Here is a 17,344-nt window from a genome sequence, read left to right on the forward strand (position 1 = left end):
CATGAATATATGTTAAAAATGTTGGGCAATGTAACTGAAGCAACTATCTTAGCAGGAAAGGGAGACAGTGAGAGAGACAGAGAGAGAGTAAGAGGGAAAGGAAGCGAGAGTGGGAGTAGAGTAGGTTTGGGAGGAGAGAGAGTTTATCAGTCGTCATTCAGAGTTTTCCTGGGCAGTGCGGGCTGGTCAGCTAGTAAGAAATAAAATATACTGAAAATTTCACAATGCTATACTGAAAAGCTAAAACACTTTAGAAGCGAGAAGTTCCTTCTTATATCTGACATGATAATAAAGTAAATATTTCTTATGTAGATGCACAAGCAATCCTACAATCCTTATAGGAAACCATCAATGGGATGTCAAACCCACAAGATGGCAAAGTTCCCAGGATTTCAAAATTCTTCTTGATAATTATTTGCATATTTTTTAGCAGAAGATATCGCAGATAATTATTCACATATTCTCTAGCAAAAGATATTACATAGCTGTAGAAAAATAAAGCCCTGGAGGGATATCTATATATGTATTATATATATATATATATAATATATATATATATATATATATATATATATATATTTACAGCTTAATATATCTTCTAAATGATAAAGTTTGAAATAAGTTTAACAGAATATATATATATGTTTTATTTTTTTAAGAAAAATGCACCTTACAACATACATTTGTGATTAAAAGGAACTGTTTTTTAATATATTCAAATTATTCACCTTAACTTTCAAGATTTATTCTATACTGATTGAAAATTAACTGGATTCACTATGAGAACGAACTGTTTAGAACTATGCCACAATCAACCACACGAACATCACCAATGTTTGAACGAGACACGGCCTCTTCCAAGACGTTGAACCCTTCCTCGACAAATCCCGAGCATTCGTCGCTCACCATCTTGTTATTATCCTTCAGGTAAATGATGAATTGTGAGGCAACCTCCTTACCGCACCCCAACCAGCCCTCCAAGGTTCCTGCTGAGCAGGGCCTCACGGACTGTTTTCCCCCAGACACTCCCAGTCCGGACACCAATTCTCTCCCTCCTGATCCATCGTTGTTTTCATAATCGCCACATCGAACCCAGGCCCAGTTGCACCCCTTCCGAAAGACGTTCAAGAACTTGGAGTTCAGGTAGGCTGGACCTAAAACACCGCTGCACAGCAAAGAGAACTGCCTGGCGAGAGGAGAGTCCGAATAGAAGCGGATGTACAACCTTCCGAGGGATGGACAGGCTTCCGTGCCCAACTCCAAAAATGTCTGCACGAAAGAATTGTCAGCAAGTCGCATAAGCTCATCATACTGACATTGAAAGAGAGTAGAAAATTGTGGAGGTTATGTTTTTCACAAGGCAAGGAGGTTAATATATTTAGTTTCTCTATACTATGTATGCATGTATGATAAAACAGGTCTGTTTAAACAAGCTTGACCATTCGAGTTGAAGATACAAAATGCACTCACTTCAAACACATGGGCACTGTAGGGTACACGCTCCTCCTTCATGCAACTAAAGCACAGTTTGTTGTCCTTCGAAACGTAGATTTTAGAGGACCTCCTGCCTCTCCCACTGTCCTGATCCAGGTGGACTACATAGACCTTGCCCTTGTCCACCAAGCACCTCACACAATCATTCGGCTTTAGGACTAGGTTCTCCGGCTGTTGTCAATGAAAGTCCTTGGCTAAAGGTTACTGCTCATGTTATCATAGTTTGGTGAGTTCAAGGGCATAACAAGTACAATAACTGCATAGATAATAAATGTCAGGAGTTTAGCGCTATATTTTATCTTCACCATCAATATTCTCTAAAGTTAACTCATTTCCCTTAATATCTGAAAGGTATTCCTTAACGGAGGACATACTATAATAGATTCACATCAAGCATGCCTCTCATGCCCAGCGACGTCCCTTATGACGCTCCTGATTGGCTGTTGATGCGCCAGTCACAGGGCTGGAAACTCTCAGTCTCTCGAGAGAGTTCACAGTAGTATTGTCTATGTACATCCCGACCTCTTTCAAAAATCATAACTTTCATTACACCTCAGTTTTACCTGCAGAAAAGGAGTGTTTCCCAATTTAATAACTAAACATCGTCAAGCCAATGATTGAAGGATTATAATGATATAAGAATTATGTACTTCAGTGAACTTGATGCTAAAATATTTATATACAGTGGAATAAACTTGAAATTCTTAATATTAAATATATTCTCTCATTCCTTACATGAGATCGCAGTGCATTCATTTATCATCTTATGTTTCATACAGTTTCGTAGCTTAAATGTCATGGAAGACAATGCTATCAAAAAAATTATAGGTAGGGCGATCAATATATGAAAATAACAAACAAAAGATTAAGAATATTAATCTTTCTCTCTCTTATGTTCATACAGTCAGGTATTGCTCACGTGATCACTCGATGACGTCATCATCATGATCACAACCCCCTGGATGGAAGAAGTCTTATTAGACTGGTGGAAAAATGTTCACATTTCACTTAAGGGGGTACAGAATGTTAGAGCAGGCCTCCATGTCAGCTAGTTAATATGACCCATACTGAACACATTTCAGGTGGATGCCCATTGATTTAGGCCTTTTTAATTTTTTATGCCAAAATCAAAATGGCTGGACAAATAGAAAAATTATTACCTTGGAAAATGTGTGATAACTTCAATTGTACTGAAGTTGTGGCTCTGAAATTTGACATACATCATTGCAGCGATACCAGTAAAGTGTCCAAGAAGTAATAAGCCATTCCATAACGATTTGATAAAGTTATATACAAATCATTCACAAAAATGTACAAAAAAATTCAAAGCTGAACTCGGTTAATTTTCAAATCATGAGACTTATCTTGACTTTTACTGTGGGTATGTTTCTGCAGTTTGATATATTTGACTCCAGTGATACCAGTGACATGTCCTGCAAATATAATGCCAAACTATACATATTTGATAAAATTATGTGCATATTTATATACAATAGTCAGATATATTGATGCAAAGATATATCATGCCACACCATAATGATTTGGTGAAGTACTTCCTCTTGGAAAGTCAAGGTCCTTGAAGGTCCCTCCCGAACTTCATCATTTGGAGAAAGTCACTCGCCAATCTTCTCAAGATCCTAAATTCACAGCCACCTTGAATGAGACGATGTTTACCCCAGATGATCAGGTGTCTGACGAAGCTTCTGCCCGAGATATGGCCTGGATTCTCTCTCGCATCCATGGCTCCAACAGTGATGATGTGCCAGCGTCGACTGGGTCCAACCAAGTTACAACACAAGACAAACACGAGCTCTGCACAATCGAATATTTGCCTCTCATCAACGTCCCGGCCCACGTGTACGACACGCTGAGGATAGTTATGATGCGATGCCTGAGGATTTCCAACATTATAAATCCTGGCCAGTCCACAGTCATCACTCTGGACCAGCAGCTGTACTGTAAGGCAAAGGAAATACAGTGGGCAAACAGTAATGAATGCAAAACGAAATTCTTGTGACTTGGGGGGTTCCACATTGTCAAGAATTTCATGTGTGTCATTGGAAATCACTTTGCAGACTCTGGCCTTACTGAGGTGTGGACAGAGAGTTCCGTCTATGGAGAGAATACAGATCAAAATAACATGCAGGCCAAATAGTACAACAGGGCTATTCGTGCACACAAGCTAACATATGAAGCTGTTTGGAAAACACCCTGGCCGTATGGGCTGAAGATCACCAAGTAGAAGATGAGCTCCAAACATTATCGGTCCACGTCGTAGAAGCTTTGGAAGCTCACAATGAACGAGATGTGAGCAGCAACAGAGTCAAAGCACTGTTGGACAACTTCCAAGAGACACAACCACCCACTTCCAGATTTTGGGTGATGTACATCAAAATGATCTCCATCTTGTTGCAGTTCCTGTGCATAGAGAGAACTGGAAACTGGAACCTACATAATCGTCCTTTGCAGCAATGTTACCTTGGTTTGCTCAGTATGACCACACAAACTACACTCACTGGGGAGCAGTTTATCTTGCTGACATTTTGATCCTTGAAACAAGCCACCCTGATGTTCACCAGATGTTCATGAATGATAATGCATTCAATCAGCTATCAATGGATCAAGACTTAGAGCACGTCAACAAAGTTGGCAAACTTGCCGGTGGTCTTGTAAGAATAACAAGATCAGAATGAGCAAGAGATCAATGGTGCCTCACATTCAACGAATGGAGCAGAATTGTAGATGACAAAAGCGCCATGTTGGACATGCATGCTACAGATGAAGACTACAACCCTTCCTACATAAAAGAAGCTGGACCCTCAAGATTAAAGTGGAACAAGGAAGATGTTCAGAAGATTGTCGACCAACTGAAGAGATTCAACATTTTTCAACATCAAAATCTAACTGTCGTTAGCCTGGCCACTCAAGATGTAGCTTCTCCTCAAATAACGGAATACCTTCCGACAGCACATGCAAAAGGGAAAGACAAATTGAAAGAATCTGTGGGCTTATGTCTCATTACAAAAAAAGTGGGATTCCATGACAAGCTCAGACAGTCAAAAAGCCTGATGCTGAAAAGCATGTATCAGGTCCAGAACAAAGGTTCGGCTCTGAAACAAAAACACATCAAAGCAGACTGTAACCTCTTTCAACGCTTGCTTGTTTTGAAAAAAGCTGGATGCTTGGTGGACCTGAAGGAAATCCTCAGCCACGAACTTTCACTGGTTCCCCTATCACTTGCAGACACATCCAGAGCAATGCAATCTACAAACAAAGCAGCTTTCGGAAATATCCTTCAGACAAGAACAACTGTAGAGAAACAACCGCCAATAGCAAATCTGAAAACTTGTGTAATCATCGATGGTCAGGCACTTGTTCAAGCAATTGGCAAACCTGCAAATGCCCACAATTTTGGACAACTCGCAGACCAGTTCATCGCCTCCGTCTTCAGTCACTTCAGTGACACTTGCTCCAGGGTTGACGTCGTGTTTGAGAGGTATGAAGCAAATACCATCAAGGACACCACTCGGATTTTACTGACCCGGAAAACCCGGCCAATATGTTGCAAAGTGGGTAACAGGGATGTGCCATTACCCATCAACTGGAAGCAATTTATTGACATCCCAGAGAACAAGCAAAACCTGTAACACTTTTTGAGCATTCGTCAAGCAAGGTCGACTCAGCTGAATCGTGAAGTCGTGACATCTGACGATTCCATGGAACAGACATCAACTCCCTCAAATCTAACCATGATGAAGCTGATACCAGGATACTGTTACACGCCAAGTCTGTGATAGATTTTGGGTTTGAGCATCTTAATTTGTTCCAGGGACACAGACGTCCTTGTTCTCCTTGTTCACTTTGCCAGTGAGTTATCTGTAGAGCTTTGGTTCCAAACAGGAACAGTGAAGCAACAGAACTTTGTTGCTGTGCACGCTGTCAACCTTAATCCAGCTCTCCAGCACAATCTTCCAGCATTCCATGCCCTCTCTGGCTGCGACACAGTCAGCCAATTTTGTGGCATTGGCAAAACAATAAATAGCATGGAAAACGTTCATCAAGAACTGTCCCTTACTGGACAGGCTCTGATGTGGTACACTTACCGAAAGAATACTGACAGATGTAGAGAGCTTCATCTGCAGACTGTATTCAAACAATGAAAACAACACTAACATCAATGACGTGCATTTCAAAATGTTCCTCAAAGGTTACAAAGAACCAGGGAAGTTGCCACCAGCCCGTTCTTCTCTGAACCTGCATATCAAGCGAGCACACCATCAGTGTACAATTTGGCTCTCTTCACTGATTGCACAACCAGATATATCTGGTTGGAACAAGGACAATACATCTGGAAATACACTTCCTCATTTGTTGAGTGATATGCCATTTCCAGTGGTTTACCTCAAGCTTATACAATACCAGTGTAAGAACTTCGAATCCCATAGATGCAGTTGTCATCTTAAGGAGCCGAGATGTACCGCTGGTGGTGGTTGCGCTGACAGAATTTGTCGAAATCCTTTGAACAGTGTCCAAGATGACTCGGACTAGACCACGGAAAACTGATGTCCATGTTAATATCATCCCAACACAGTTTTCCTTTAAATCAAAAGAACTTCATTAAAGCATATCTGTACATTTGTACAAGCTTATTATAATGCATCAATATGTAATTTTGTTGGATTTTCAGAGCATTTTTTTATGTTTGTCTCTCCATAGGGAACGAAATAGATAAGGTATTGCTTAGATCTTTTGAGGATGTGTGTATTATTATAATATGTTCAAATACAGCAAATTTCGTTATGTTATCTTAAATAAGTCATTTTATTAGCATCCGGAGTTTTCGATAATGGCGGCCATTTTGTTTTGGCTGTATAATATTTAAAAAGGCCAAATTTAATGGTTATCCACTTGAAATATGTTCACTATGGACCATTTTAACAGTTTGGCATGGATGCCAACTAACATTCCGTACTCCCTGAAGTGATCTCTAGGCCCCTTTTCAGATTTTGCCTCATGGGGAAAAAAAATATCAAGACTTCATTATCGTCATTATCATTATTACAAGCACCCTTTCATCTCCTATAATGGAAATCTCTATATGAAAAAATCGTTACTTAAATATTGATACCTTATGGAGGAAATTTATTCATCCCATTGATTTTTCTTTAGCCTACAGTCAGTACTCCTATATCCCTCACATTATTTCTTTTTATTGTATATTACGATTTTCTTCATAATTCTTATGTCATCATAATTCTTAAATCATTGGCTCGTCGATGTTTTTTAGTGATGCAATTGAGAGACACTGCTTTTCTGAGGGTAAAACTGAGGTGTAAGGAAAGTTATAATTTTTGAAAGAGGTCGAAACGTACGTAGATGTTACTTGTGTAAACTCTCTCGAGAGATGGAGAGTTTCCAGCCCTGTGATTCGTAAGGAAGTGCGCTGTTCATGAGATGCACGGGCGAAGAGAATCTCTTATAGTAGGTTTTTAATGACGTCATTCGATTTTCTTCCTCTGTTTTCCCAGTCTTACCAATGTTACAAAGACGATACAATGAAGAGAGCACAGCAGGAATAATTCAGGAATGACACAGCAAGTTTTGCGCATAACAGCTCCCATAGAAATTGAATCAATACTACATCCTAGACACACTTCATCATTTCTGTCTGATTCTCGGCACTACAAAAGCAATTCCTTATCATATCCTGAAAGTCACAGGTAAACTCTTAACCAGTTGTGTTCAATATTATTGGTAAAGTCAATATAAATACTGCGATGACAAAAGAAAACTAAAATGTTGTTATCATTATCAACGTACCGTCAGCTTTAGCAAAGAAGCTCTCTCCAACAAGCGAGCAGCCACGGAATCGCTTCTCTCGGGCGCTCGGCAAGACTCCAGAAGGTCGATAATCATCTTCATTGTGACTGCTTTCCGTTGGAACACCTGCAAGCATGCTGAGATATTTCTCTCTCTCTCTCTCTCTCTCTCTCTCTCTCTCTCTCTCTCTCTCTCTCTCTCTGAGTGAGTATGTGTGTGTGTGTGTGTGTGTGTGTGTGTCAAGCAGAGGGGCAAATGAAATCCAAACTCATAAGTGCTACCGCACCCCAACAAATAAAAGAACAACAAAATGTTCAATTATTCCCAAGATGTCTCAAAGCAAATTCACAAAGCAGTTCATTACTTTACGAAATCTGTACATAACACATGAGGATATGATTTTTCTACATGATTTTCCCAATTTGCTTTAAATATCAAAGGAACTTTATATTGCTTTAATTCTGCTAAAATTATATTTGAACTCCAAACTAGTTTCACCTATCAAGCGTGAGGTATACAACATTTCTGCAAGTACAGACTAGAATATAAATATTACATGAATTAACGTTCAAATAGTGTCGTGTTCTGAGTTACGGATAGATTTCACTTAGCCACTTGACAGCAACATATTTGCTGAATTTAAGAAGTTTTGGGCAGGACTTCCCCTCCAAGAGGGGATACGTTGTAAGGTAATTTTATATATATATATATATATCTATATATATATACATATATATATATATATAAATTATTACTATATATATATATATATATATATATATATATATACACACACACACACACACAATATATATATATATATATATATATATATATATATATATTTATGATATATGCAACTAGTTATACACAAACAATCGCACAAGAGATGTTACTTGGTACCCTAATCGATTTTCGACTTACCTCTTTCTCCTCCAGCCAAACAATTTCTTTGTTTTTAATGAACGTCTTGAAGTTGGTGAGCCACTCTTGGACGGCCACGTTGGTCTTCTGAGCTTGGTACAACGATGGGAGGGTATCCTCCGAGACTCCAGGGAGGCTGTCCAACTTCTCTTTCACACTGCCGAGGACCCGGTGCCTTTCAGATGCCTCGTTGACCCGTGACTGCAACTCTTCAATGGCGGTCGTCATTTCTCTCGCCCGCTTGCCAGTCTTTTCGTTGATGTCGCATAGGATGGTCTTGACTTTCTCCTCGAAGGTCTTGTGACTTGTCAGAACGCTCTCTTGCATTTCGACGTATTTCCGAACAGAGGATTCCGCACGTTCCTGAGCCTGCCGACAGCCCGACAGGTTCTGGATGGTCCCGTCTCGAACAGAAGGCATCGAAGAGACGCTGGGACTCCCACGAAAGCTTTGGGAATCGGTCTCGTCAACACTTGGAGGGGGAGGCGGTACAGATCTCATCAAAAATCTGATGTACCTCGTGAGATCTAAGACATCCTCGTTGATGCGAATGTCACTGACGTGATCCACCTCAAACGCTTCGCGGCAGAAGGGGCACCTCAGGGCCCTTCCGTTGATGAAGCCCTTGGCGCACGAGGTGCAAACTGTATGGAAGCACTCGAGGATACGCGGACATCTCTCCCCTTCGTCGAACTCTCGGCGGCAGACTCCGCAGTCCTTGGCCGAGGCGCTGCCGAAGGCCTCCTGCGCAAGCAATCGAAATCAGTGTTTTGTACTAACAGAGAGTAAAAAATGTGCCGAAGTCTCCGGCGCAATCGAATTTTCTGTACAGCGAAAATAGATCTATCTTTCGGCGGTCTCGGTATAATGTTTTATAAGCCGCGGCCCATGAAACTTTACCCACGGCTCGGTGGTGGCCTGTCTTACACAGTTGCCAGATGCACGATCATGGCTAACTTTAACCTTAAATAAAATCAAAACTACTGAGGCTAGAGGGCTGGAATTGGTACGTTGATCATCCAACTTGATATGTTTGATGACTGGAGGCTGGGGTGATCAAAATGCCAAACTGCAGCCCTTTAACCTGAGGGCGGACAGCAAAAGTTTCAGACTGGCAGATAAAGTCATCTCAATGGTTTTCTTTGACAGAAAAGTATGAAGTGGTTAGAACAATCACACGCAAACTACCAGCCTGACAGTGCAGGTGATTGATTGTTCTAACCACTTTTTTCCTGCGCACCCTTTCGTTGATTCTCACGAGGAGGAGCTAAACCGTCAGACAGGCAAACACAACTTCCCAGTTCTATCCATAGAACGCTTACGGCTGTCGAATTAAAAACAGTGACTCGCGCGCACGTTTTCTGGTCTCTTTAGCATCTTGCCCCCACCACTTTGACCACTTTTTCTAAAGTTCTGGGGAGGTACTGGAAAGCGTTAAAAAAAAAAAAAAAAAAAAAAAAAATCTCCTGTGACACTGTCTAACGCGCCATTAAATGTCAATCGGCTTGAACCTAATTGATAAAATTTTCTCAACATCTGTGGGCCTAAGACACTAAACAATAAGTTCGACTCCACCAGTTTTAGGATTACATGAGACATTTAAAATAAGTGGGAAAACGCAATTTCAACACAATTGGGCAAAAAAGATAAATGATACAACTAAAGATATGAAATTCAGGACATAAAATGATGCAACAAATACTATATTCATACACACACAAATATATAATACTTATCACAAGACTTTTCAACTGCATGAAACTAAAATAAGGGGAACGCAACACCAGACTCACTGGTGACGTAGGTTTGCATTTTATGAACTTATAGATAGATTTGAACTACTCTAACCCTATCCTTGAGAGAGAGAGAGAGAGAGAGAGAGAGAGAGAGAGAGAGAAAGAGAATAATGCGTTGCACAAAAACCTCTTGTCAACAGCCTCTCGAACGTTAAGTTCAATTATAAAAAGAAATAGATGCGCGTACAGCGCCGTAAAACCAGCTTTTACAGATAAACTTGATTGGAATGAACTAAATATTTTTTTATATATATATTTCAGCTGTTCACCGTGATCCAAGACTCAGGGAATGCACTTACCATCTCTTATCAGGTTACAAGTAAATGCGCTGCATACGCCACGCTTTGAGATAACTCTCAAGGTCGATATGAACTACTTCCACACAGCAGACAATGTTGCCTTTTCCACACCGGGTCCTTTTTACGAGACGACACTTGTGAATTTCATCAACACTCGAGGAAAAGCCCTTTTCGCGTACACTCGGTTGACAGAAGTAGAGAGAGATCCTCTCCTTGTTCGGGAGTTATCGAATAATCACCCAATAATTATCAGAGAAGTCAGATAGTTCTGGCCTTGGATGTCGCCCAATCCTTATCTTCATATCTGCAGAATCGGTTTCTACTTTCACTGTTGAATTTATCTTTGTTTCAACGAAGGCTATTGCAGTAATGAATTTTATAACATCGACAATATGCATGATTTGGGTCACAAGCAGAATAAGTATTTATAATCAGCTGAATCCACAGGACGAAATATTTGAAAAACGACAATGCCGGGTACAGTCGTGTCTTTAACACACCTTTGGGGACTTTGTGCCCTGACGATGTGTTGAGTACACGAAAATGCTTAGCACTCTTTCGTTTCTCTTTCAACATTTCTTTGGCTTTCTACTGGTAGTCCAATCACTAGGTAGAAATGATCAATATAAGCAGGACTTATAATGTAAGTTTATGAATGCAAATCTATAGTGCATACCTAGATTCCCATGGAAGCATTATAAAGAGTTTTAAAGAATTTAGTAACAGAAGTCATTTTATTGGGAAAGATTAAAATTTTACGGATCGGAGCAAACCTCGTATCAGCTATGTGGGTGGAAGAGGGTCGGGTTTTTCGTAGTGAGTCTCAGCCTAGAGAATGTAATGTCTCAACGGCTGTTTCATATTTCATGGATGGAGTAAAGAGAGCAGTCAAGGAAACAACGTTTTCCGTGGGAGCAAATAAGATCATAAAAGCGGTCGCAAATTGAGGACGTAGTGGTTGAGGCTTACAAATTGTATAACACTGACTAGTGATGTTGAAGAAAAGTTCAGAGGCTGTTAAAGTTAGAAGGTGCTTTCAGTTGGAGACTGCTGAAAATGAAAGTCTGCGAGACCAAGGTTGTAAAAGGAAATGTGTGTCTGTGTCTGTGTGTGTGTGTGTGTGTGTGAGTGTGATAAAATTTGTACTGATGCAAACGAGGAAGATTTTACACACTAAACTGAAACCATCACTTTTACCATATTCAAACCCTTTCCCCAAAAAAGAAACAAACTGCGATTGATATTTTTCTATGAAGCAATCTTGCAAAGAAGAGAAATCATTAGAAAATGCAGAAAAGGTCGTTAAGTAACAGTACTTATAAAATATCGAACTCCTTGAGAAATGACAGGTTGCTTCTCATGTGAGCCACGCGTCACCTTCTCCAAGAATGGCAAGATCACTTTTTTACTGAGGTTACCAGAAAAAACACTCGCTACCGACTGTCAAATCACATACGAACTTGCATAAACGCCACATAAAACAAAACAAAAAACGCGCACGCAAAAATATAACCAACACTAACAACAATTGGAAGTACTTCATAACAACATTTTACCCGGGAAAAGCAAATAGAACATCAGTTAAGCGGAGTTCTCGATAAACATTCGATAGTTGCTATATGCGCCGAAAACTATTTTTTTTTTCGTTCATCAGGTCCCGATTAAAAACAATTCCTTCCCCTAACTCCATCCCAGCCCGCTAGCTTATCCGAACCTTTAAACCCGCCCCGCCCCCCACCCTCCACTCTCTGAACAGTGTACCAGATGGTGCTTGAAAGAATTCTCTGAGCAGAATTCTATATAAAAAGGGGCAGCAGGGCAGCAGCAGACGCAGTCGATATAGAAAACAAGGCCCCATTCATCATGAAGTCCCTCCGATTTATGTCCCTGGCGCTAGCTCTTCTAATGACCACAGCCAAAAGTAAGTTTAATTTCAAAGATACTTTAGGGAAATCACTAGATCGCACTTGATATAACACAAAACCAAAATATACCATACTGAACTTTGAAAAATGAAGTTTAATGCTCAATATTTGGAAATAGTAGATATACTACTGAGCCATTAGGACTTCTTCGCTACCCCTGAGGACAAAGTGGGATTATCCCTGTGTCCTTGGAAGCTGAAGTCTTTTATAGTCTAAAATATCTCCACAACGTTTTTAGCGACTTTCTTGCTGTATCTAAGATATGGAAGTCAGTCCCCGATTCTGATTCCATTATTAATCATTCTGGGACCTTTCTGGTGAGAGATGCATCATTTCATCGGTGGCTGTCCCGACAATTTTACACCCTCACTATTCCCGCCTCATTCAAATTTTGGTCACAGCTAATTTTGGTCACACTACATTCCCTAAGGCAATTCCCTTCAATATGAATTTGTTTTGACGTTTTACTTAATAGTATTGTAGCCAGCCCTCGGATGTGGTATATATAATACTTTTGCCTGCGAGTTCGAATCCTACTCTGGTATTCTGGGTTTAGGGTTCAGGGGCAAACAAAGTAGTTGAAAGCTATAGTAATTAACACGTCTTACAATCGTTAAATACTACCTTCAAAACTCAGCTAACTAAAAATATGACTGCACAAATCTTATTCTATATTGTGACCTTCGTAATTAACGCTCATAGAAGTTTACTTAACGCTCCAATTTCTTATAGCTTCGAATATCCCGGACCCCAATGGGCTTTACACGAAGGTGTTCAGCATGACCTACAACATGGGGACTTGGAGTGAACTCAACACTTACACCCCTGACTTGTCGACCAAAGGAATGGACAACGACATTGAAAGTGTCCATCAAACTGGCATGTAAGACTCACAGATCTTTTTGAATCTCTCTCTCTCTCTCTCTCTCTCTCTCTCTCTCTCTCTCTCTCTCTCTCTCTCTCTCTCTCTCTCTCTCTCTCTCTCTCTCTCTCTCTCTCTCTGTCTGTCTGTCTCTCTGAACGCCTCCAGATTCCTATAAAGGAACAGATTCCATAACACCTGATGCAAGTAATGGCACGCATTTCACGAACTGATTCCTCAAAAACTTAACTAATGAACTGCATTCCACGGCTTTTGCGTGAGCAAACATCCCTCATCGCCTATATTTCAACGGAGATGACTTAATAATTTACCTAATTTCGAACATCTGAAGAGTTGTCGCTAACAAGATATTTTTAGTATCCTGCAATTAAATGTGATTTTTAAAGTTATCATAATTATATGTATTTTTGAGTAGTGTAACATAACGACCCCCAATCCGAGTGGTCAGTTCTTTAATATCATGTCCCTGTATTTCAAGGGGCGATTCTTGAATATATTCTGTAATTATGTAATCATTTCACAGGTGGATTTATTACGAAAATCAAGATTACAACACGGTATTCCAAGGAAAGATTTATTATGTGCACGGTATAGAATATTCAATGGACTTTCCCACTCAGTACAGAAATATGGTAAGCAAACTACTATTATTTAAAATTTTATATTAATAACCAAGTGTCTTCCAGCGCAGCAGTTTAAAATTGAAATGAGCCCATCTTACAGAAAGACTTGATTAGCCTTTTTCCTGCTATTCTCCTAATTCTCAAAATTTACAGGCAACGGCACAGAAATTCAGTATCCGTATACATTAATAATCTTCCCCTTTAAATCCAATGAAATCAATTGAATACTCTTGTAAAAATCTTGATTGGAAGCAGCACTATCTATGTACGATTTTCAGCCCTCAACTGATAAAAATAAATGTGAAGCTTCCTCGGACGCACCACAAAAACTAACCGCACAACACTCTGGCGATCGGCTGAATTAACTGTTTTAATGTAAAAACAAAAATATTCCATCCACTTTTCAGCCCATGAACTCAAAATAACTTCTACAGCTGAAGGAAATCCCTTGGAATCAACGAAAACCTTCTTCGTTTAACCCAATAGAAATAAAACCCATCGCAAAATATTAAAATCCCTTAAATTTAATAACCCATGAGATCAAGGCAACGTTCGCCGCTAATAACGCGAAAATCCGTGGTAGCTTCACACGGGATTCTGTATTTATTCAAGGCCCCTTCCAGGCCTCTTCAGCCCGCTTCGCCGGCCACAGGGACGTCCTGAACGCCGACGCCTGGAACATCTACGAAGGGCAGTACTTTGCCGGTAGGGAGCTTTTCGGTACTAACGACGAGGCCAGCCTGGGAGAGCTTGACCTTCAAGCTTCCTCGATTGTGGTCACTGGTACAAGCGCTTGGACTGTGTACACGTGAGTCTGCTTGTTTGTACGGTATTTGTGCAATCTCATTGATGGATTTTATGCTCTAAAATGCGTAAAAATGTATATAAGATACTAGGTCTTATAAGCATAAAATTTATTCCGAAATAAAGGTACGGTGCATAACGCCAGAACTGAATGGATGTCAACATTTGCCTCATAGATTTACTGCCAATGAAAGCATACAGCACAGTGACATCTCTGGCTAATCGAGTTACTGGCATTAATACGGAACAAAGTTATTCGAGTCTCCCCTAGCAATATAAAAACGTTTTCTCTTATCTATAATTCAACTACATCGACATAGTAGACGTTACAGGGGTGGAAGAGAAAATAATGAAATAAATTTGGCTCAGTTCAACAATTTATTGGTAACGTTATCAACTGCATCTTACACCAAAGCTTATGTCATTATAGTAATAAATTTGTTCCCTCTCATCTGCCCTAAAACGTTTAATTAATTGTAATGTTTAATGGTTACCAGGTAGTACAAATTTATACCTAATGTCAAACTGTCAAATTTCATGATTTTGCCACTTGTCAACGCATATTCCCAAGTTACGTTTACGATATGCATTACAAAATAAAAATAAATAAATAAAAAACCAAGGAGGCAAAGCAAAAGCCTCAAAAAGAAAAGTAATAAAATTCGTGTTTAATTCAAAAGACAATCATGGTAGCTTCTGCATATAGTTTACTACCAACCATTATCATTCTTTCTTCCAAAATTCTTCCAAAATTCCAAAATGTCATCAATCCTCTTCTTAACTGCGACCTCAATATCAGAACAGTGGTACCTCTTGATTTGTCTCGACAACAGCATCGTCTTTATCGCCCAACAGAGGCCAATCCTTCACGGGCCAGGGGGTCTGCGTTTATCCTGACACAGTTCACGACCATGGGCCTTCGGGAGAGCAACTTGATGTCGGTATTTTTGGAGTCGTAAGTTTGCTTCCATGTTTAAAACTAAAGTGTCATGCGTATAGCTTTTTTATATAAACACCCATCGTGTGGCTGCGAAACATGAAATATGATGATGTTTATATCTCAAAATATCGCTCATACACTCTTTCCTCTTCACTCCAGGGAAACGGAAGATTAAATATTCTTATAATAATTACTGAGATTTTAAACAAATATATAATCATTACCCAATACATATGAAACCAGACATGGTCTAGATACTAAACGTCTGGCAAAGCGAAAACATGATACTACTTATATTGTCTCCTTTTCAGCAAAGAGTCCAAGCATCAGTGGTAACTTACAACTGCTGTTGAGTATACCCTAAGAATATCAGAGTATAATGATTAAACTCAGACATTTTCGTCCCTCTCCGTAAGAACTATAGCTGTTCAAGACATGACCATCAAAACCATACGATGCCTTTAAACAACTCTAATTATGTCATTGTAATAACTACAATGGCCACTTCTCGTTTTCGTAACACTCTTTGGATATACTTGTCACTACACAACTTTAGATCCAATAGACCTTCTGGCGTCCGTAGCAGGATTCAAACTCCTATTCGTATAGCAGAACCAGGTGAATCCAGCTATTGACGTCCGAATTGTTTTCATTTGGAGCTTCAGCTTTGGAGTGACCGACGTATCCAAAAAGAGTGAATGAATCCCGACGAAGGCATTATGGTTGTTACATATTACCAAACAATACTTATCTGGCATAAGATAAAAAAGTGTACCAGTAGATTCTATATTTATAACAAGAATGACTTTAATTCACCCAGGTAACTGCTCTTGGACTACCTGAAGACAGCATCCGCTCCATACGAAAGGGTTGCTGGTCAAGCAAGGTTGCTACTCCTTCAGACCTCAGCTACCAACACAAAGACTCTAATGGTGGTTGGGGATACGTTGAATTCTAAAATGCAGACACAGGCTCCAAGACAACGGTTCATTTGCAAGTTTAAATTTATGAATTATGGGCAACTTTTTTGGGAACTAAAATTATATTTGGGTGTTGTGCTGCAGGTTTCTGACCAGCTCATCCATGGATATGAAAATTCACAACCTTCAACTAATATTCCATCAGGAAATCTGAAGGTCATCTCTTTCACCTCTTTGTAACAAGAAGCTGTTATATATTTGAAACTTATACCCAACATGTACTCTTGCAACCTAAATATAAAATGTACTTAACAATCCTAATGTTTCCATGACCAACTCAGAAATGAGTCGAGAATTTCGGAATTTGCAACATTTACCAAAATATAATCTTACTTCCACCTCAAGAGGTTCTTATAACATTCACCTTTGCGATAAATGAGAAACAAGAACAAATCAGTCTCAATCTCTATTCCAACAAAGAAATGAACTATATTGCTCAGAGAGACGCGGAGATAAATATCAAAGAGCAGAACGGACAGCTGCCAGAAGTGGTCATGAGGGAACTTTGGTGCACCATGACCTTTCCAGGGGCAGTCTGCATAATGAGAGGAAAATCATGGAAAGACTGCTGCTACAGCCCAATGCTCTGCTGAGGCATTTAGTTCAATGAGAACAAATACGAACTGGAAACAATTCCGTGATAAAATATGGTCGTTACTAAACCTTTGAAGCAACATTGCCCCACTGGCGATACCCGCTCAGTCTACTATCTATCTATTTATCTATCTGTCTCTCATCAATGAGTAATGCCACTCTTTATCATTTTACTCCCTAAATGGAAACGAAAATTGTGCTTTGAGGCACAAAATTACATTGTTTGTTAACTTTCACAGAGGTAGGTACTAAGGATTACCCA

At 39.7% G+C, this 17,344-nt stretch overlaps 2 protein-coding genes across 5 annotated transcripts in view; one reads left to right on the forward strand and one right to left on the reverse strand.

Moving 5' to 3' along the window:
• Nucleotides 1–10,869, reverse strand: part of LOC135200261 (uncharacterized) — a 31,839-nt gene extending 20,970 nt beyond the window's left edge. Inside the window, exons 1-5 of one of the 4 annotated variants that reach the window (XM_064228740.1) lie at nucleotides 10,334–10,869; nucleotides 8,239–8,982; nucleotides 7,315–7,440; nucleotides 1,471–1,665; nucleotides 633–1,269 (exon numbers count right to left, since the gene is read on the reverse strand). In XM_064228740.1, coding sequence (XP_064084810.1) covers nucleotides 778–1,269; nucleotides 1,471–1,665; nucleotides 7,315–7,440; nucleotides 8,239–8,982; nucleotides 10,334–10,336 — 1,560 coding nt within the window. In that variant the 5' untranslated portion in view covers nucleotides 10,337–10,869 and the 3' untranslated portion in view covers nucleotides 633–777. Of the gene's footprint in view, nucleotides 1–632; nucleotides 1,312–1,470; nucleotides 1,666–7,314; nucleotides 7,441–8,238; nucleotides 8,983–10,333 lie in introns of those variants that run through there. The other 3 variants (XM_064228739.1, XM_064228744.1, XM_064228742.1) reach the window with 3 other exon arrangements.
• Nucleotides 10,870–12,096: 1,227 nt separating this feature from the next.
• On the forward strand, nucleotides 12,097–16,743 carry LOC135200262 (uncharacterized). The gene is made up of 6 exons (XM_064228745.1): nucleotides 12,097–12,254; nucleotides 12,991–13,141; nucleotides 13,665–13,773; nucleotides 14,388–14,572; nucleotides 15,424–15,523; nucleotides 16,329–16,743. The coding sequence occupies exons 1-6, from the start codon at nucleotides 12,197–12,199 to the stop codon at nucleotides 16,464–16,466; spliced, it is 741 nt and encodes a 246-aa protein (XP_064084815.1). The 5' UTR covers nucleotides 12,097–12,196; the 3' UTR covers nucleotides 16,467–16,743.
• Nucleotides 16,744–17,344: the final 601 nt, after the last annotated feature.

This window comes from Macrobrachium nipponense, chromosome 26, assembly GCF_015104395.2.
Source record: "Macrobrachium nipponense isolate FS-2020 chromosome 26, ASM1510439v2, whole genome shotgun sequence".
NCBI lineage: Eukaryota > Metazoa > Arthropoda > Malacostraca > Decapoda > Palaemonidae > Macrobrachium > Macrobrachium nipponense.

What these genes read in the sequence shown, in the direction of transcription:
- LOC135200262 (XM_064228745.1), top strand. Translation starts at nt 12,197, where the DNA reads ATGAAGTCCCTCCGATTTATGTCCCTGGCGCTAGCTCTTCTAATGACC. An exon ending in TCTAATGACCACAGCCAAAA is followed by an intron (nt 12,255 to 12,990) that starts GTAAGTTTAATT and finishes AATTTCTTATAG; the next exon opens with CTTCGAATATCCCGGACCCC. An exon ending in CCACTCAGTACAGAAATATG is followed by an intron (nt 13,774 to 14,387) that starts GTAAGCAAACTA and finishes GGCCCCTTCCAG; the next exon opens with GCCTCTTCAGCCCGCTTCGC.